This window comes from Puma concolor, chromosome A3 (genome assembly GCF_028749965.1).
Source record: "Puma concolor isolate L17-30 chromosome A3, mPumCon1.1.hap2, whole genome shotgun sequence".
Taxonomy (NCBI): domain Eukaryota; kingdom Metazoa; phylum Chordata; class Mammalia; order Carnivora; family Felidae; genus Puma; species Puma concolor.
The window spans coordinates 30403309-30425078 of NC_141669.1; the positions used below are offsets into that span (position 1 = coordinate 30403309).

The 21770-nt window shown below is 36.1% G+C and overlaps 1 protein-coding gene across 2 annotated transcripts in view; it reads right to left on the reverse strand.

Annotated features, from left to right (window-relative positions):
- Positions 1–7859: 7859 nt before the first annotated feature.
- HEATR5B (HEAT repeat containing 5B) overlaps positions 7860–21770 on the reverse strand; it is a 105005-nt gene continuing 91094 nt past the window's right edge. For both annotated transcript variants that reach the window (XM_025927392.2, XM_086700366.1), the window contains exons 33-36: positions 20477–20701; positions 14357–14508; positions 12949–13162; positions 7860–8775 (exon numbers count right to left, since the gene is read on the reverse strand). In XM_025927392.2, the coding sequence (XP_025783177.1) occupies positions 8471–8775; positions 12949–13162; positions 14357–14508; positions 20477–20701 (896 nt within the window). In that variant the 3' untranslated portion in view covers positions 7860–8470. The remainder of the gene's footprint in view (positions 8776–12948; positions 13163–14356; positions 14509–20476; positions 20702–21770) is intronic.

The window sequence follows — 21770 nt, forward strand, 5'->3', positions numbered from 1 at the left end:
TATAAAATGGGTATTGTTATTTTCATTTTGCAAAAGTGGAAACTGAGGCACGGAGAGAACAAGTGACTTACCCCTGGTTGCACAATTTGTGAATAACAGAGCCAGATTCCAACCCAGGAAAGCTGACACTACAGTCCACACCAGCCACTTTGGTATACTGCAACCAGATGTGATTGGGACTAAGATGGCAATAATGGCAATAAAGACATGTGAAGGGATTTGACAAGATATTTAGGAAACTTGATGAACTAAGCATAGTGAGGGAGAAGGTGGAAAGTGTCAGGGATGACATCACGATCTATATTTTACACGACAGGACATAATAATTGTATTATTTACTGGGAGATCACGAGTGCAGAAGTTGGTTTTAGATACAGGTGAAGAATTCAATTTAAAATTAATTGGGTTTGAGGAATCTCTGAGACAACCAAGAGTGCGTAGTCACATTTAAGGTGTGAAGAGTAGATGAGAGTCTGGAGTTCTGAACAATTCTACATAGAAATCCCCGCCTGTTCCTTCTCAAACCATACTCCATACCATTCCCTCCAACTACTTCTCACAACTTGTGACGATTTCATATCTCTCATGTAAACATATCATGGAAGATTCTTTGCTTGACTCTTCGCTATATTCTTCCCAATGCCTGGAATATAGGTGTGCCATAAATAATTGTCCAATGAGTGAATGAGACAGCATCAGACAGCCATATCACAAAATCTTTGACCAACAGGAATTCAAGTTCTCCTTGTACATGTCCAGTGTCAAGGAACGCACTGTCATAAGGCAATCATTTTTAACGGCTCTCTTCAGAAATTCTCATTTTATATTCAATTGCACACCACTTATTTGAAACATTGACCTGTTGGTGCAATCCACTATCTGGTCCTGCTATCTGAAGATTAATGACCAAATTGCCCATTTTATTCTCAGTTCCTCTTTATCACATGGCTTGGATACACCTTAGTCTGTCATTGCTCTTGATACGTGGCATCTGAAGCTGATCCTCTAACCCCAAGCCCAGGCCTCACACGCTGGGTCCTTCAGGGTACAGAGTAGGACTGTCACCTTTCTTGTTTCAGCTAGCATATTTTGACTAAAAACAGCCAAACTCTATTAAGTGTTTCTGCTAGCTTCATAATGATTTACAGTCAACTAGAATGCCATTTTTAAACAATGTCTAGGGAGGCAACTGGGTGGTTCAGTTGGTTGAGCATCTGACTCTTGATTTGGGCTTACGGCTCAGGTCACAACCTTGAAGTTTGTGGGATCGAGCCCCATGTCAAGCTCTGTGCTGTCAGCTGAGCTTGGGATTCTCTCTCCTTCTCTCTCTGCCCCTCCCCCCTTCCTCTCTCTCAAAACAAATAAACATTTTAAAAAATGTTTAGGTATAACCAAATATTTGTGATTTAATGATACTCCTAGGTATATTCTCGACTTTGGAAAACAATGGCCCAGTTTCATATTCACATGTTATTTCAAAAGGCATCACTTTCTAAGATTCAGCAATGTGTATCAAAATTTAAAATCTGTCACCTTTTTTAACCCCTTTAAAAAGCAATCTATCCCAAGGAAATAATCTGTGAAGTTACATTTTTTAAAAGTCAAATGCAGCATTATTTAGAAAAATGTAAAAACTAGTACCCAGCATAGGTCAGTAGTGGTACAGCCACCATTAAGTAGCCATCAAAAAATGATGGTTACTAAATCTATCTCATTTTATTATTAGAGTGATTCCAAGGGGAAATGCTTATAAAATAAGTTGGCAAAAGCAGGATACAGCATTCCACTTCAGGATGATTACAAATGTAGAAGGAAATAGACTAAAATATCAACAGTATTATCTCTGTGTGGTGAATTGTGATAAGTTTTCCCCAAAATTTAATGAATGCACATTTTTTAATTAAAATCAATTTAGAATAATGTATAAAATTATTTTCCTTTTTCCTCTTGAGTCTACTTTTATGCTCATTAGACAAGGTTAAAGTCCCACCCACCTCCCCCCTCCATTTTCTTCACAAATAAGAGAGGTATTTTCCTATACAAATGGAAATAAGTTGGAAAGAAGGAAGAGGTTTAAAGAAAGAATGAATAATCAAAGTTAGAAGTTGGAAAAGCCAAACAAACTCACTTAAATTTTCATGTATTCTTTTTTTTAATGTTGATTTATTTATTTTGAGAAAGGAGTGCACGCACATGCACCAGCTGGGGAGGGACAGAGAGAGAGAGAGAGAGAGAGAGGGAGAGAGAATCCCAAGCTGGCTCCACATTGTCAACGCAGAGCCGGAGGCAGGGCTTGATCCCACCAACCATGAGATCCCGATCTGAAGCCAAATCAAGAGCTGGTGGACCGCTCAACTGACTGAGCCCCCCAGGTGCCCCTTCATGTATTATTTTGACTTGCATTGAAAGTTGGGGGGGTGGGGGTGGGGGAGAAGGGCAAACAGAGCATATGGATAGGAGAAAAACGATGCCTGAAATGGAAACCCTGACTTCTAATGGTAAAAAGAGACAGGGAATTGTGAATAGGGGCCCAAGGCTGTAAACAAATGCTCTGGAAACAAAAGAAAAAACAGTTGTACTGTTATTTGTGCATGCATGGTCCTCACATGTTTGTTTAGTGATAGCACCAAGAACTTAGCTCAGGATGATTTTTCTAAATTGTGATTAAGACATGAAATTTTTAGGTAAAATTCTGTGAAGTCTGTCAATAATAATTTCATACGTTTTTACAAGTAGAAATAGATTCGTGATGATTAAATTAGGTTTTTGAAATAATCCATGTGATGGAAAGCATTAAGGCAAGACATTTATTTATAGCTGGACTCTAGCCATTTCTGGCATGGACCTAAAAATTCCAATTAAGAAGGAAGAAAATGTGAGGTATAGTGATTCATACAAGTAAAGGTGTTTTTGAAAATTGTGCTAATTGCATACCTCATTCAGCATTGTTTGCGTAGAAGGAAATAATGGATATAAAAGTGCCTAGCACAGTGCCTGGAACACAATGGGAATGGCAACTCTTCTTGATAGTGATAATCTACAATATTTAACTGCTCTCTGGATTTAATGTATTTTATACTGTCTTACCATGATAGCTATTTTATATCCACTTAACAACTATTTATCAGACGAAACAATATTGTGCGCTAATATTAAAGGATCAGCCAAAGATTCCCTCTCTTGATAAAAATAAGCAGGATAAATATACAGACATACGTACTTTTTAGATATGCAAAAGATCATAGAGAGAATACCCAGTAAACTTTCCTCTCATTTTCTAGAGGAGGGAACTGAAGCCCCCAAGAGGTTAGGTTGTCCAAAGTTCTATCCCTAGTTGATGGCAGAACCTATTTGGAAAAGGGAAACCTGACTTCAAAGTTTTGTTCTCTCTCATTAGATTCAGAATCCAAATGGACAATATTAACAAGAACCTGGAAAGGAAATAGAAAATACTTTATTTCTTTTAATGTTAACAGTGCTCAAACTACGCTTCAGAAAGAATCCATTGGCTACCACGATGCTTCTCCTTTTAGCTTCCTGATACTGGATGTTTGTAAGCAAATAGATACAATTATTCAGGTTGAGAAGAAGCTCATGGATTGGGCAGTGAAACAAATTAATAAATATAATTCTTCAAACCAAACAGAGCTTCTTTTATAAATATTATCACAGAAACCTAGACGTTAGGTTGTAAGTGGCTCAGAAGAGTTTAGGGAAAGTATAAAGAAGAACTGGGGAGAGGGGGAAGGAAGGAAGATATTGAGGGAGAGAGGGAGGGAAAAAAGAATCATTGCCAATGCATGATGCAGCCTACCTCAAAGTAGGAAATGATGGGAAAAGTCTGGGAGGTACCAAGAACAGAAGAAAACAGCCAAGGCTGAAATAAACTTTATTCTCTACACATAGGTGAGTGAAAAGGGGTTATATGCGCCAGAAACAAGGGATTGAAGAACAGTCTGGCAGTTCCTTAAAAAGTTGTAGAGCTACCAATTCCACTTCTAGGTATATAGCCAAGAGAAATGAAAACACATATGTCCACTCAAAAACTTGCACACAGTTGTTTGCAACAGTATTATTTACAATAGGCAAAAGGTGGCAACAGCCCAAGTGCCCATCAACTGATGAATGGATAAACAAAATGTGGTCTACGTGTAAGGGAGTGTTATCCAGCCATAAAGAGGGATGAAGTACTGATGTGTGCTACCACGTGGAGGAAGCTTAAAAACATGAAGTCAAGGGAGGCGCCACATCCGGGTATCTCCGCCTTCGGCTCCTTAGCTGCGGCCCTTGAGTCCTCGTACCTTCCACTTGCAGAGGGGGCCATGTCATGAGGGGCCTGGGACCTGGAGTCCGGCGGCTTTGCGCATCCTGGCCATGTCCAAGGCAAAGATGTCGGGCATTGGGACTGGTTCGTCGCCACTGTCGCGATGCCCTTGGTGGGCAAACTCAGTCCCATCAGCCCTCCCGCTTGGCACCGCTCGCTGCCCACAGGAGGGGAGGGGTGTGAATTTGGCGTGCCCCCTGCTAGCATGAGGCGAGATGCTGATCAGAACGGTGGAGGCGGGAGACACAATTGGGGACAGGGTTTGGGGACCTATGAAAGAGTGGCCTCTGGCCAGTCCACCAGCCACTGGCTCAGATGAAGTTTTCTTCCCAGTGCTGGGTGTGCTTAACAACCAAGTTCTAGCAAACGCTGTTGGACCTGACCCACGCTGAAGTAATCTTTCAGTACAGGAGAAAATTTTTTAAATCCTGAAGACAAATGTGTGTTCTTCAAGTTTCCGGATTCTCATTCAAGCTCTTACTGTTAGGAATAAGTATCACTTGTGCAAATTTCTGGACTCGTGTGTGTGTGTGTGTGTGTGTGTGTGTTTCGCTTCCTTTTCTGTCTGAATAATGGGCTTTGGTGGGCCCTGGTCTGTGGGCACCAAGATGGGCATCTGGGGATGGGTCACCAAACCCTTGACAAAGGGACTCTTACCTCTTTCTTGCACACACGCCTGGCTCCTTCTTTTCCCAAGCCCCAAATTTGCAGCTAGAGGAGGTAGCCCATATAATGGTTCTGCCTTTGACAAGCTTTCTTATTTATGGACTTTTGCCAAAGACTGGTTGCAAAGAAGTTGTCCACCATCTTTCCCCCTTTGGTGGCAAAACTAGTAACAATAAGGGAGAAGATTGGACCAGTGGATGGAGAGCTTTTTCAGCTTTTGGAATTGCTGTAACCTGATGTCTGTTGCAACCATTTGCCACCTCTTTGGTTGTTTTTATAAAAACAAAAACAAAAACAAACAAAAACAAAAAACAAAAAAAGCACCACGGAATCAGTGAGGGCCACAGATTGGTGTTAATGAGGCATAAAGGTTGTTCCTAAGGGAAGTGATCAAAACTATAGTGGAGCTACACCTTGCACAGGGGCTAGGTGCAAACTGTGTGTACCCAGAGTAGTTGGGATGTATTATGCTAGAAAGTTCCAAACCCCATGCGCCACAAGGACTTGCTCTCTTTGAGAGGCACCTGGGCATTGATTCTATTTCATTCTCATTCTGGATATATGTTTATTGGATAGTGTAGAGAGGAGGACCTTATACTCTATTTGTCATTTTTGCCCTCCCTCCCTTTAATGGCCCTGTGCTTCAGTTAATTGTGAGGAAGGTATAGCTCCTCTGTACATAGGTCATATTTTAGGAGCCAATATAAGTGAATCACATGGGTTGTAATGGCTTTAGAATCATTTGTATTTGAGGGTCCTTCTAAAAAAAAAATTTTTTTTTAATGTTTATTGTTGAGAGAGGGACAGAGCATTAGCAGGGGAGGGGCAGAGAGAGAGGGAGACACAGAATCCAAAGCAGGTTCCAGGCTCTGAGCTGTCAGCACAGGGCCCAATGTGGGGCTTGAGATGAGATCATGACCTGAACAGAAGTCGGACGCTTAACCGACTAAGGCACCCAGGCGCCCCCCTTTTTAAAAAAGATTATTTATTTTGAGAGCGACAGAGGCAGTGTGAGCTGGGGAGGGGCAGAGAGAGAGAGAGAGAGAATCCCAAGCAGGCTCTGTACCGTCAGTGTAGAGTCCGATGTGGGGCTTGAACTCATGAACCATGAGATCATGACCTGAGCCAAAACTAAGAGTCAGACGCTTAACTGAGCCACCCAGGCACCCTGAGGGTCTTTATTTTGAGCCATGAATGTATAATTCATAGATGTACATCAGACCAACTTAAATAATCAGTCTTCTTTCATAGGTGGGCTTTTTCCACTAGAGCTAGGCTTATCCCCCAGTAAAGTTTTTTGAAGGCTAATAAACCCCCACCAAAACCAACAAAGAAAGAAACAACCGTTAAGTCAAGAAGCCAGTCACAAAAGACCCCATTCTATGATTTCATTTATATGAGATGTTCATAATAGGAGAATTGATGGAGACTGAAAGTAAATTTGTTGTAGTGACAGGCTAGGGAGAAATGGAAGGATTGTAGGGTGATTGCTAAAGGGCGTGAGGCTTCTTTTTGGAGTAATGAAAATGTTCATAATTGATTGTAGGGATGGTTGTTGCACTACTCTGTGAAAATATTAAACACCATTGAATTATACCTTTTATTTTTTATTTTTTAAAGTTTATTTATTTATTTATTTAAAGTTTTTTTTTTTTTTTTTAAACGTTTACTTATTTTTGAGACAGAGAGAGACAGAGCATGAACGAGGGAGGGCCAGGGAGAGAGGGAGACACAGAAAATGAAACAGGCTCCAGGCTATGAGCTGTCAGCACAGAGCCTGACGCAGGGCTCGAACTCACAGACGCGAGATCATGACCTGAGCTGAAGTTGGACACTCAACCGACTGAGCCACCCAGGCGCCCCTAAAGTTTATTTATTTTTGAAGGAGAGAGAGAGAGAGAGAGAGTGAGTGAGTTGGGGAGGGGTAGACAGAGAGGGAGACCCAGAATCTGAAGCAGGTTCCAGGCTCCGAGCTGTCAGCACAGAGCCCAACGTTGGGCTTGAACTTAAGAGCTGTGAGATCATGACCTGAGCCAAAGTCAGACGCTTTAACCGACTGAGCCACCCAGGCGCCCCTCAATTATACCTTTTAAATGGTGAATTATATGGTGTCTGAATTACATCTCAATAAAACTGTTACCAAAAATATCTCCCCTGAAACAAGAATAACTTTGGAAAAGCAAGTTTGAGATGAAACAACAACCCTGTAGCCATAAAAGAAAGTAAGGAATGGGCAAACGCAAGCCCCCTCTAGAGGCCTAACAGACTGAATAAGGAAAGCCAGCAAGAAGATGGGAGCTGCCAGCTGGTGAGAGTATGCAAGCCAATAGAAGGCCAGCCAATGAGAAACAGGTGTGCATCTGGAATATTCAAAAAGGTGACTTGCTGTTGCTACTGCAGTCTATGCGACACCTGCAGTCTATGTGACACCTGCAGTCCACGAGACACCTGCAGTCTATGCAACACCTGCAGTCCATGAGACACCTGCAGTCTATGCGACACCTGCAGTCTATGTGACACCTGCAGTCTATGTGACACCTGTAGTCTACGTAACACCGTCTGGTAAAACATGGTGTTTAATATTTGCTCAACACTGTGCAAATGTTCGTTTCATCAATTATCTATTTGATGCGGTAAAATTCCCATTGCACAAAAGACTGGCATAATCATAATTATGACTAATTCATTTTTGTATGCCCTGCAGCACTCAGCTTGAGGCCTTATAAGCAGCAGGCACTCAATAAATATTTGATGAACAAAAGTAACCATCATAGTCGGGGCTCAAGACTCTGCACTGTAATTATAAAACATAACCAAGGCCAAAGTTTTAGCCATCAAAAAAAAAAAAAACAAAACAAAACACAGAACATTATTCCACATTTGAAACATTTTAATGGACCTTTAAATGAGAGTTTTAATTCAGTTAACAATTAAACTACACACAAAGCATAATTTAGTAATCTAATATGAAAGTAAAAAGATCTATCAGAAAGGTAAGGACATTCTGAGAAATGCTAAGAAAATGGGATTTTATTCATATTATATATACACCGCAAAACAGATAATTTCCATTATTCTGGTTACTTCAAAATTTAAATTCTGCATGTTTTTCAATTAAATTTTTTCATGACAGATGCTGAATACTGACCTGTTTTTTCCTGACAATATCAATAGGCTGCCCAACTACATGATATAATTGTTTTTAGCATTTAAATTTAAGAGCCTATGGCTCAGTGTTTAAAAATAAATTAATTAACAAAAACAAAACATTATTAGGAGAAAAATGAAAGCACACCTACCACATGATAATAATCACTCCTTCAAAATCAGAAAGCGGCGGCATGAGCATTATTTTACTCGTCCTGCTTATCTGAGGCATACAATTCAAATGACGCAGAACCTATAGCTCGGAATGATACAGTTGCTATCGCTAATTAGGTGCCACTAGGTAGTATGAATAAAAACAAATGGAATATCAAGTTAAAAAAAACTTGTTTTTAGCTTAATCGTTGGTGCAGAATGTACGGTCGGGGTTGGCTGTCTGGTAGCTGCTTTAGCTTTGCTGGCTTGGCTTGCCCGAACAGCAGTTTCCAAACGCACTTTCAACTCAGGCGCTGCTCCCATTACTGTCTTGAAAGCATGTGGATACAGAGGTCCAATATGCATTAAATTCTGGAGTGCAAACTCATGAAGATCTTTGGAAACTGTGCTTGCTGAGGCAAAGGAATTTTCATCCAGCAGATAGGAGATCAAAGTGGGAACTAAAAGGGCAAGTAACTGGACTCCTGTAAATAACAAAGATAAAGTCTGAAGATCATCCCGGGTCTGTCAATTACAATAAACTTTAATTTTAAAATTATGCAATTACCATGCTGGTCTCAATCATAATACAACATAAGCAAATACACATACACAATCTGTTTTAGACTCAACAATAACTCATAATTAATATCAAATATTTACTTAATGCTAAGCTATCTGGCTGAGACCAGATTTGTTACACTGTAAATCTTAGGTTTATATTAATTTGTTCTATTAAAAAAATTACTGCCTAAAAAGGTTAAAAAGGAACAAGCATTTTACAACTGCCATCTGGTGGAATGTATTCGGCTAGTAAGATTACGACATCTTTAAGGGTACTCCAGAATAGGGAGGTTCGAGTAGGAAACAGATACCTGAACAGCATCCAATTACTAACATTTAACTAAAACTAAGTATTTCTTTCTTTTTAAAATGGAAATATAACTCTCTCCCATTTCATTATCTCCCCAAACGCACAGTAAGTGAGGGAAAAGAATCTCACAAAAATAATGGAATATATAGAATTTAGGGTTAAAAACCAAGAATTTAGGGCTAAAGAGCAAGGATCTTTGTGTGTTTACTTCATGACTAGAACACACCTGGTGCATAGCAGGCATTCAGTAACTATTTGTTGAATGGATGAGCAAACACATAAACACCCTTTCTCTTGAAAACCACTCAGAGGTTCTTATCAATTGGATTTTTCCATGATAAAATTTCAGAAGAAAGAAGACAACAAGCTGATATTTTAAAAGTCCCAAGAATCCTCAAATAAGGTAGTTAGTTGAATGTTCCTCATACAGAATTATAACATTACTGTTTAATAAGAACTTTCATAATGAACATATAATAGTAAATTATCAAATAAATATGAAATTATCTTCAGTACACTGTGCATACTAGAGCAGACAAGGCTTTCCACCATTACGTTGAAAAGCAAGGTTTGGTTTTAACACTTAATTAACTGGAAAAAATCTATTATAAATTATTTAAGTACCCATCAAGTATCTAGAAATATGCTAAGCATTCTAGGAAATATGTAATAATTCATCTATACTTAAAACTGTTATTACCTAGCTGAAAAGACTATACAGCACAGGGTGCGTGGGTGGATCAGTCAGTTGAACGTCTGATTCCGGACTTTAGTTCAGGTCATGATCTCACAGTTCCTGAGTTTGAGCCCCGCATAGGGCTCTGTGCTGACAGCACGGAGCCTGCTTGGGATTCTCTCTCTCTCCCTCTCTTTCTGTCCCTCCCCTGCTGGCACTCACCCTCTCTTTCAAATTAAACAAATGAACTTAAAAAAAAAAAAAAAGAGTATACACTACACCAAACAAGTACAGAACTAAGTGCTAAAAATCTGTGGTTGGCATCTGAGATAGAATTCCTCAAGAAACTCACACAGCTGAGGAATACTTTAGGATTTTATACTTTTAGTGATTATTTTAAAATCTCAGGGCCATAGAATATGGTTGATCATAACTGCCAAAGAAATTGTATGAAGGGAGAGGTCAGAGAGGGCTGAGTAATCAGGCAACATTTCCCTAAAGAAATGAGATCTGACACAGGTTGAATCCGTTTGTATAAGGAGAAAGAGGGGGAAGAAACATACCCAAGAAAAGTGAAAACAGAATGCAGACTGTATAGAGATTAAAATAAGCTGAAGGAGAAAACTGGACTGGTCAGGTTAATGGGTACACATTAGGGAGTAGAATAAAAGTTTTGAGAACTGAGCAAGGATATTCGGACTTGAGGCAGTAATGCAAGAGGAAACTACTTACAGTTCTTAAAGAAGAGGTAAAATTGTTCTAGGTAAAATTGATGGGGAATACTCTTAGGAAATTATTATAGTTATCTAGTTATGAGATGATTAGATATAAGAATAGGAAGTCAGAGTCTCTTGAATCCTAGAGAAGTTTCAAAAAAAGATAGGATAAGTTTTGAGTAATAGATTGGATAAAGATGAATAAGAATTAAGACTCAAATATAAATCCAATGTCTTTAGCTTGTAACCCTGGTCATGTCGGGTGAAAAAACTTCATTGTCTATTTCTGTAATGGATACTATCAAGTTAAAAACAAAAATTAGCATTTGGAACTGATGTGAAAAACATTGAGTGATAAAGCAAATTTAAAAGCTGAAAATTTACACTCTGGGTTTTATAGTACTGTATTTTCTATAACTATGTATTGTAGTATTAAGTATAACTTTATACTATATATTATATATGAAAATTGCTATATATTCTCATATTAAATATTACTGAAATATCATCAACAATAAGTATTATAGTTTCTTCATTTTTTAAGATTGCTTCACTCAGATAACAGATGCTATGTACTACATCAAGACTTAAAAAAAATTTTCTTTAATGTTTATTTATTTTTGAGAGAGAGACAGAGACAGAGCATGAGAGGTGGAAGGGGGAGAGAAAGAGGGAGACACAAAATCTGAAGTAGGCTCCAGGCTCTGAGCTCGAACTCACAAACCGTGAGATCATGAGCTGAGCTGAAGTCAGATGCTTAACTGACCAAGCCATCCAGGCACCCCTATACCAAGACTTTTAAGATGTACAATAAGACTGGTGTATAAGATCAATTTCTTTTTTCAGAGGCACCTGGGTGGCTCAGTCGGTTAAGCATCCAACTCTTGATTTCCACTCAGGTCATGATCTCACAGTTTGTGAGTTCGAGCCCCTAACTGGGCTCTGCACTGGCAATTTGGAGCCTGCTTGGGATTCTCTCTCTCTCTCTCTCTCTCTCTCTCTCTCTCTCTCTCTCTCCCCCCCTCCCCCACTTACTCAATCTCTGTCTCTTAAAATAAATAAATAAATAAAATTAAAAAAAACCTTTTTCTTCATAATCACCTTTACGTTTATCCTTTTTCACTATCATAGTTTTGGATTATTACTTAGAAAATTTTTTTTTAGTGTTTATTTATTTTTGAGAGAGAGAGAGACAGAGTGTGAGAGGGGGAGGGTCAGAGAGAGAGGGAGACACAGAATCTGAAGCAGGCTCCAGGCTCTGAGCTGTCAGCACAGAGCCCAATGTGGGGCTCCAACCCACAGACTGCGAGATCATGACCTGAGCTGAAGTCAGATGCTTAACTGACTGAGCCCCTGGTTCCAGGTACCCCTGGATCATTACTTTATAGGGAAACTATAACAATAGCTTTTTCAAAATCTCTCCTATCTTCCCAATTTCCTGTAAAAATTTTTTTCAAGGGAAGAAGAAAAAACTTATGATAGAAAAAATGGATATAATTGTTATCTGGAGCATAAACCAGCAATATATATTAAAAGCCTTAAAAATGTACATTTCCTTCAACCCAGTCATTTCACTTTAAGGAATTTGTCTGAGAAACAGAATAAAAAATCTGTACAAAGATACTTAGAATCCCAAAGAAAGATACAAAGAATCCCAAATGTGTACAAGGATACTTAGCTCAATTATTTATGATTTTGAAAAATTGGAACTAGCTTAATGTTCAATCATAAGGTACTAGTTTAAAAGGTATAGTCTTTCTGCAATAATTAAAAGTCCTATTTCTAAAGACAAATTTTAGATTGTGATGAAATCAAGGGAATAAAGAGTAGGTATTAAGCTAAGTCTGTGATTAAATTGATGTATGTATGTGGTAGCTTTTCATTAAATAAAAATAATTTTTAAATTTCAAAATTGGAAGGATTTTAGTAATGATGTGTGGTATTAATACTAATCTGATCATGTTTGTTATAAAGCTTTTGTACTTCTATTATGAACACAACAATAAATTATTTTTATAAATCTATTAAACATCCATAGTTTTCCTAGTTCTTTTTTTTTTTTTTCCCTAGTTCTTAAAGAGTACATTCCTAGGAAAAAACATCAATGTGCTGTAATGCCATCAGTAATTTATTTTAACCTCTTGCTCATAAAAAAATGAATATAAATCAACTCAATACACTATATTATTAGCACCCTAAGAAAAATATTAAGCTTTCCGATAGTAACCACTCCTAGTAAACTTACTATTGCAATGGCCTGTGTCCAATATCAAATTATATATATATATATACATATATATATATGTATATATATATATATATATATATATATACATATATATATATAATACAGTTCTTCATTTGAGACTTGGATTTTTATACAAATACTTACTGTTCTGTTCTTCCCCAAGAGCAACTAACGTTTCAAGAACTTTGATTCCTTCTTGAACAGCTAAAAGTTCTGTGCTACTGGCTGGTCTGTTTCTTTCAACAGCTTTCAGCTTTTCAACTACTATTGGAGCTAAGGAATGGATATAAGGAGTTGAAAGGGCACGATTGGAATGTTGGAAGACTGACAAGAGAAGCTGGTAACATTTGGCTTGAACCTATAGAAGAAAGTAATTTCATTAATTAACATGTGCAATAGTTCTTGTTTGTGTACACTCACACTGCAACTTAATATAGGAAGAAAAGATATGACACTATAGGATGAAAATTAAAATGTAGGATGAATTAATGCCATTTCTATTTATAGAAATGAAGCTAAAATAACAAAATTGCCAATAAGCTAACTAAAAAAAAACTAACTTAAAAGAAATTAATCAAAAAAACATTCCTTATACGGTAACTGCCAAATTACCAAGCCTATATAATTTGTATATTTAAATAGTGTGGAAGATGCTAGAAACCAGGAATTCCAATTTCTGTTTTTAATTTTTTCTTTACTCGACAATTGTCCCTTCCACTTTAACCTAACATATTTAGTAAGGAAGGCGAATATCTAACTGATGTCAAACAATGCTATAAAAATACACTGGTAAGACACCTCACATTCATTTGAACTCCCTGGAAATAACTGCTTATGACAACTTAAGTTTTTTAGGTCTCTAGAAAGTAAAATCTCATTGACTCCACTTTAGCTTAGAAATACTTCATATTACCATTTTAAAAAAAAAAAGGAAGGAAGGAAGGATCAAAGGAAGGTCCATCACCATATGGGACAAATAGTGGAATAAAGCTGTTTCAGCACTTTGGTAGAAGAGAAGTTACCAGACCTTGCTGGACATAAATACTTGGGCAATATTTTTAAAATACAGATTTATGATTCAGGAAGACAGTAGCAGAGTTCTAGGAATCATGTTACTAAACTGATTTTTTTTTTCTGATACGAAGCAGGTTTGAGAATCATTAGTTCAGACTTTGACACTGTGAAACCAAAAAAATTTATTTTCTAGAAAAACTAGTTTCCAATAGGTTCATCAAAACATGTAATAATACAAATTTATTTTTTAATGCTCTTGGTGCCATTAAGTAAACAGTGAAAAATATAATCGCAGACTCATGTAAAATTTCTACCAATATAAGTCAGAGTTAATAAAATATTTTAGACATTGGAGAATAAACATACACATAATGTGTCTCCTAGTGCTTAAACCCTGTGATCTTTTCCAGCTTTTCTATTTAAAAACCACATAGCAAATATTTAGGTTCTCATTTGATGTATTACCCCTTTTAGTGAACCAATCTGAAATATTATTGATAAAGTGGAATGTTTACCTCTATGTTTAAGTGTAACTTACCCATGGGTCACATGAATTCAATGCATTCTTAAATCTGTTCATGCAGCCATTCTGTAATGACTGGACTCCTATTATTTCACTACTAGCAGACCACAGGAAGAGTGCAATCGCTGTTAGCATGCTTACTTCATCAGGCATAGGCATGGAATCTTCTGAAATATATGAATAATATTAAAATATGTGAAAAATGAAAGCAATGTCTTGTTTCCAACATGCTTTGGAATTCCAAACATGAACAATAACCTTCTCTCCCCTAAAAGACATTTACAGCAGCATGTACCTCAATCTAATGCAGTCCATAAACAACTTTATGGATAGAACTCATCTACTACTAAGGAAACAGGGATACTTCCTGTATTTAAGGTTTTTTTCCTTGTTTTTCTGGATGATACAATATTAACTGAAAAAAAAATCAGGCATAAATCCTAATAAGAACTCTACAAGGGAAAGCAAATTGGAATAGGAAAGATAACACTGTAATGTAAAATTACTTAAAAGTTACGTAACTTCCTTGTAGTTTAGACTGATCAACAATTTCCAAATACAGCTATTCCTTCAACAAAGCCAGGTGATTATAAGATATTCTAAGTAGTTTAAAAACCCAGAGTGTTCTTTGTTAGTGATATCACCTTTATATTCAGTAAATATGAAACCTTTAAGTTCTACACAACCATAATCAAAAAAATCTCGTACAATTTCCTGAAGGCAGTATTCTCATAATTTTAAAGAACTTCTTGCTATTGCAACCATTTATTTGGGAATAGATATGACTTTAACCTAATGGAAATACAGTATGTTATTAGAAACACAGGAAATATATACATTTTTTCTGAAGAAAAGTACTATTAAACATATAAAATAAGAAAAAAAAAACATAAAAGAAGAGACCTCAACTATTTTGTCATTATCATTTCTTCCACAGCTGAACTTACTAACATTCTTTACATATGAATTTGGACTAATTTGGAAATTGCAAATACTCTATAATCAGTAATTTATCAGGATTATGAATATATTTAATATGCTAACACTATCTCCTAATTATGGTACCAGCATAAAATAGAATGTGCTACAAAAATAGTTAAGAAGCCCACTAACTTGAAGAAAAGGAAGAGATGTAAAATCTGAAGGATTCAGCCAATCTATAATAACCTAAGTCACAAATGTTAAAAACCTGAGAACTCCATCATAGGAATATTACTGTATTATTGTAGTAGGAATATTATTGAACAATCTCTAACTCAGAGTTTGTGACACTGCAAGCAATTTTTTGTTGAAAATTAACACTTTATTTTAAAATTGCGACTTTAAGATTTGCTATCTAAATACCATTTCCTACAAAAAGAAACCAGGGCTTTTTTAGAGAAGTGACTAATTCCAGAACAGTAATAGGGAAAACATAAGGTAAGTCTGCCACATCTTGGTGCCAGAAAGTAAAAATGTGCTCAGGAAATAATGGAGATATGTCAAAATGACATTAATGGACCCACTGAACTAAAAAAAGAATCATAAGTCTGTACTGATAGTAATAAACAATAACCATATAAAAAATAACAAATGAAGGCAAAGAAAAAGCTCTTCCTTTCAGAGAAATGTCAGCTAATAAATGTAAAAGGAAGAAAACTAATGAAGAAGTTAGAAAATTATCATTTTGACATCATCACAGTAAGAACTGGTTCAGGTATAACAGATATTAAAACGACTGGGTATGGCACGCCTGGCTGGCTGGGTTGGTGGAGCATGTAACCCTTGATCTCAGGGTCATGAATTCAACGCCCACACTGCGGGTAGGGCTTACTTAATAAACAAAAACAAAAACAAAAACAAAAACCATTGGGTAAAAGCTTGATGGGAAACAGATAATTGATAAAGTTTCAAAGTATCTCCCTACAAATTCCTTACTAATTGTAAAAGGGAAAAATGTAAACTTTATGGTGGAGAAATATGGCAGACAGCATCTTAATCAAGTTATTAAAGTTAAGACTCCTAATAATGGGGGGGCGGTGCCTGGGTGGCTCAGTCAGTTAAGCATCTGACCTTGGCTCAGGTCATGATCTCATGGTTCGTGAGTTCAAGCCCTGCATGGGGCTCTGTGCTGACAGCTCAGCGCCTGAAGCCTGCTTCCGATTCTGTGTCTCCATCTCTTTCTCTCTCTGCGTCTCCCCCACTCATGCTCATTCTCTGTCTCTCGCTCTCTCAAAAATAAAAAGACTCCTAATAATGAGACAAAACACCATTATATGCCTCTTTACATGATGCACTGAGAAAGACCTAACAAAATCATACAGTATTCCTGCCAAAAAAGCATAACCTGAATCTAAGCACAAGAAACACACACACACACACACACACACACACACACACACACACACACACACTTCCAAACTGAAAAACAATCTATAAAATAGATGGTCTGCACTTTTAAAGGACAATATCATGAAAGATAAAGAAAAGCTGAGAGAGACTGACTCAGATTAAAGAAGACTAAAGCATTAAGACAAGTACAATGCGTGATCTTGGACTGTATCAAAAAGAAAAAGAAAAAACTTCTATTCAAGTCATTATTAGGACAACTGGTAAATTTGAATATGAATAACAATAGCATTATATCAGTGTTAAATTGCTTACATGTGATAATTCTTCTGTGGTTATGTAAGAAAATGTTCTTGTTCTTAGAATAGCCATAAAGCATTTAGTAGTAAAGAGTCATGATGACTTCAGTGTATTCTCAAATGGCTCAGCATAATTAACAACGATAATATTAACAGTAACATGTGGATTAAAGAGTAATAAGATACGTGGCAAAATGTTAACAGCTGGTGAATTGAGGAGAAGAGTATACTGTAGTTAACTATGTTATTCTTGTAACTTTTAAAAAGTTTGAAATCTATTCAAAATTGAAGTTTTTAGAAATGAAAAAAAAACTGCAGCAATATTAAGAGTATACACTACATCCAAGGAGATTTCTATTCATGGGTGTATGTGTTCACATACATACATATGTACATTTTTTCTAAGTGGAAGTCTCAGATTTTATACTAGGAAATATGATTTCTATAATAAAAATTCTCAATTACGAAACTTTTCTTGTAAAGCAAGGGATTCTGCTTGCCTTGCTTACATATACTATACATATATTATACACAATGGTACTTGCGGCCTTGATCCCATTTTCATATTGACCATCTCCTAAAAGTTCAGTTCTGGACAGAATATCTTAGGCAAGTTCATTCTTTTATCATACTTTTGAATTAATTTAATATTACTAGACTGATAAAATATCAAAACCTTCCCTTGTAACTGACAATTTAAAAAACATGATTATTGACTACGGAACTGCCCCGTGAAAATTAAAACAATATTTAGATTTTTAAACAAATTCTTAACTATTTATCTTGTTACTCATATCTATTTATGTACTTACACATATATACATACACATACATATATAAATATGGTATTTAACATTTCTTTAGTTGGTTATAAACATTCACTCAAGATACAGCTAAAATAGTTCCAGTAGCACTAATAAAACTAATTGAAGTTTTCCTTTCCAAATACATTTTTAAAAATTCAGATAATAAAAATAACACAAGGTCATTGTTTAACATATAAAAATGGTCTAGGGAAGGAAATAAAAGTAATTCTACCATCAAGTGACAGTTTAATTTCTAGGTACTGTCTTAAATCCTTCTGGTCTGCGTTCTTTTTGTATGTATTTATAAATATGATTTTAATAGATATAATGGATATATAATCCAAATTAATATATAATCATGTGTTTTATAATTTTTCCCACTGCCAGGTAATTATATTTATCACATATTTTCACTATTGTAAAATAGACTGTGATAAATAACCTTGAACATAATGAATCCTTGAAAACGCTTTGTACATTCTATAGAATTGATTCCCTAAAAGTTTAAACCATTTTAAACTCCCTTCAGCAAAGTATGAAAATGTTCTACGGGTACCAATGCCAACTGTACAATCACATTTAAAAAAAAAAATCAACTTTACAAGAAAAATTTGATATTACTTCATTTTTGTTCATATTTCTTTGCTTATTAATGTGGTTGATTTTTTTTTTATATGCTTGGTGGTCATCTCTACTTTTCACTAATGTGTGTTCTTTCCCCTTCTATTGGGTGTTAAATGTTTATCTTACAAGACTTCTTTGTATATTAATGATATTAACACTAACATAAATATTTTTGTCAGTTTTTCAGCTGTCTTTTTTTTCAGCTACCTTTTAATGTAAGAGGTTTTGACAGGTAGAAGTTACTCTATAGCCTAGTATGTTGATATTTACCTCTGTGATATTTTCCGTTCTTACACACTCTGTTGCCATCCTTACATAAAAGTTGTACATGTATTTTCTGTAACTATTTTTAAAATGTTGTATTATCATTTTAATTTATCTGGTATTTATTTTGAGTCATGATCTAAGGTGAGGGCCTAACTGGAACTGATATCTCAAACAGCTACCTGACACAAACCATTTGAAGGATAATGAATGATCTTTATCATGTATTATATTCTCATGTGCATAAATGTCTGTTTTAAAGCAATTTGTGTGTTTCGTTGTGCTGTCTGTTAATTCATGGGCCTGCTCCACAGTTTTAATGTGGAAATGCGTGAAAGGTGACATGGCAAATTTTAATACGTGAAACATGACATAGCAAATCTTTATTATTCTTTGTCTTCCGTCTTTGTTTCTGTCTTTACAACAGAAATAAAATGAAAGAAAAAGTCAAACACAGAATAGAAATGAACAAAAGTGCGAATAAGCATTTCCCTCAAAATTAAACACAAGCATGAAGAATGCTTATTATACTCACTAGGAAAATGGGAAATGCACATTAAAACAACAAGACAGTACATTTTACCCATCAGATAGCAAAATTTAAAAGTCTGAAATACCAAGTCTTGGTGAGGACATGGAGAAACAGAGATTATCATCCACTGCTGGTGGGTGTTTAAATTCACATGGTTACTTTGGACAGCAATTTGGCCAGGTCTGATAAAATTAAAATTAAAATATGTCATCAATTCCATCTCTAGCGGTGTACCCCAGAAAATCGCATAGCACAAGTGTGTGAACAATTTATAAAGATGTTCATGGCAGCAATTTTTATAATGGGGAAAAATCTGAAACAGCAGAAATATCAGTCGACAGGGAATGAATAATAACTGAAAAATTCATGTGATGGAAACTATATAGAAGTTATATAGAAGGAATAAATGAGAATTTTATATGTACACATTAATAGCTCCAAAAAACCTTACTCTTGAGTGAGAACGTAATGGCAGAATGACATGCTGTGACATTACTTATGTCGATTGAAAAACACAAAGGAGGGGCACCTGGATGGCTCAAGTCGGTTGGGCGTCCGACTTCAGCTCAGGTCATGATCTCACATCCCGTGAGTCGGGCTCTGTGCTGACAGCTCAGAGCCTGGAGCCTGCTTCAGATTCTGTGTCTCCCTCTCTCTCTGCCCCTCCCCTGCTCATGCTCTGTCTCTCTCTATCTCAAAAATAAATAAAAACATTAAAAAAATTTAAAAACACAAAAATACTATATATTGCGCATGGTTATCTCATTTTATATATAACCCATGTATACATTTATTAATATATACATTTATTTTTATTATTTATTAATAAGGACCTATATTTATTAGTACAAAAAGTATATTTACATATAAAAATATTTCTGGAATGAAATATATCTAAATCAAGGCTGTGGTTTCATTTGAGGATAAGCTTGGTGAGTGACAGATACTTCAACTTTCTCTATTTTATTATATTTATTTTAAAAAATGGAAGCAAAAAAATATTTTAACACATATCAATTTGATTCTGAGTATGTTTTCTGAAATTTTCTGTCCTTTTTGGCCTGGGGAACCTCCAACATGTATTTAAGTGCTACGACAAGGACATTTACAGTCAATATCCAAATATCCAGAAAGGGGTACTAACATTCCTATCTAACATGACTACAAGACATCTCTGAGTTGCTTCAGTGTTCTATAGCACTTTTCTGATAAGCTCATTCAACTACTTATTGGCATACAGATATCCCAATACATTATGGATTTTAAGCCCTGTTTAGGTTACCTGGCTGAGAATATTCCAAGATGCATGCAAGAGTGCTGCGAATTAGAGCTGTCCACTGTTTCTGAGTGTCCTCCGTCTTGGCCATCGAGAGTGTCACGATGCTTTTAATCCCTTGAAGAGCTGCACTGACTGGTGGAGGAACCTGATTATCTGCTGATTTTATTGCTGTGTCTTTCAATATTCTTGCAATTAAAAACAGAATTGTGGGCAGGATTGTCATACATCCTGAATTGAAAACAAATCAGATTACCTCATAACTACTCAGTTCTCATATTACAGTTCTTCCAATTGTTTTCACATTTGATTGTGGTTTAATATTATTTTTTTTTCCTTGTTGTTTTACAAAATGTGCTGCATTCCTATTACTTAATTCAATGTTAAAAAAGAAAATGAGAAAGTGGCAAGTTATTTCAAAGAAGACAATATTTTCTTTCTTATTCTGGCTAGCCTTATTTTTATTATTTCCAATATTTCATCTAATCATGCCCTTCAAAATGAAAATGAGAAAGGAAGATAGAGAACCAGAAGGGAAGCACTACCATATCCTTTGAGAAGCATCTGAGTAACTTATTGAATCATGTAACAATTCTAAGACATGTAATCAATCTTCAGTGTATTCAAGTCAGCCTTAACCATGCTGGGAAAAATTATGAAAAGACTATATGGGTAAGCAAAGAAGAAATGAAAAAAAATTCCAGAATTTCTAGCTAAAAGAACTCGAAGGTCATTGAATTCAAACTCCCACCTCGGGGAAGATGCCCCTCACCACGTTTCCATGCAGCCATCGTAGCTGGCCTGCAAAGCCCCAGCAATAGAGAATTCATTATTTTTACATCCACAGGCTTGCATTGAGCTGAAATTTGCCTTTATATCTCCTGATACTATTTCTCCTATTTCTCCCTCCTAGATAAGTAGAGGGAAAGTCTAAGTTTCCATCTGGTATTTTTCAGGTATCTGCAGACAGCTATAATCTGTGCAGCTATAATTTCTCTAGTTATTCCTTACAGTTGGTTGTCACAGTCATCTGACGTTTAGTAGTTTGTCAGTGTTACTCAAAAGTGGCAACTAGACCAGAAACAGGTTTAGTCGTCCCGCCTTATGTCTATCCACTAACATTCAGTGTCTTGCTTCAAGCTGTGCTTCTATCTCTTTGCTGGTTTGTCTGAAATATATCTGAAGAGCATCTTGAGTTTTTGGTTTTTTAAATCCTTAACCTTTATAGGCTCCAAAAGGTAAACGTCATAAAAGACTGACTTCTTTCATACTTGAGATTTAAGAGGGAAAATAAGTCATA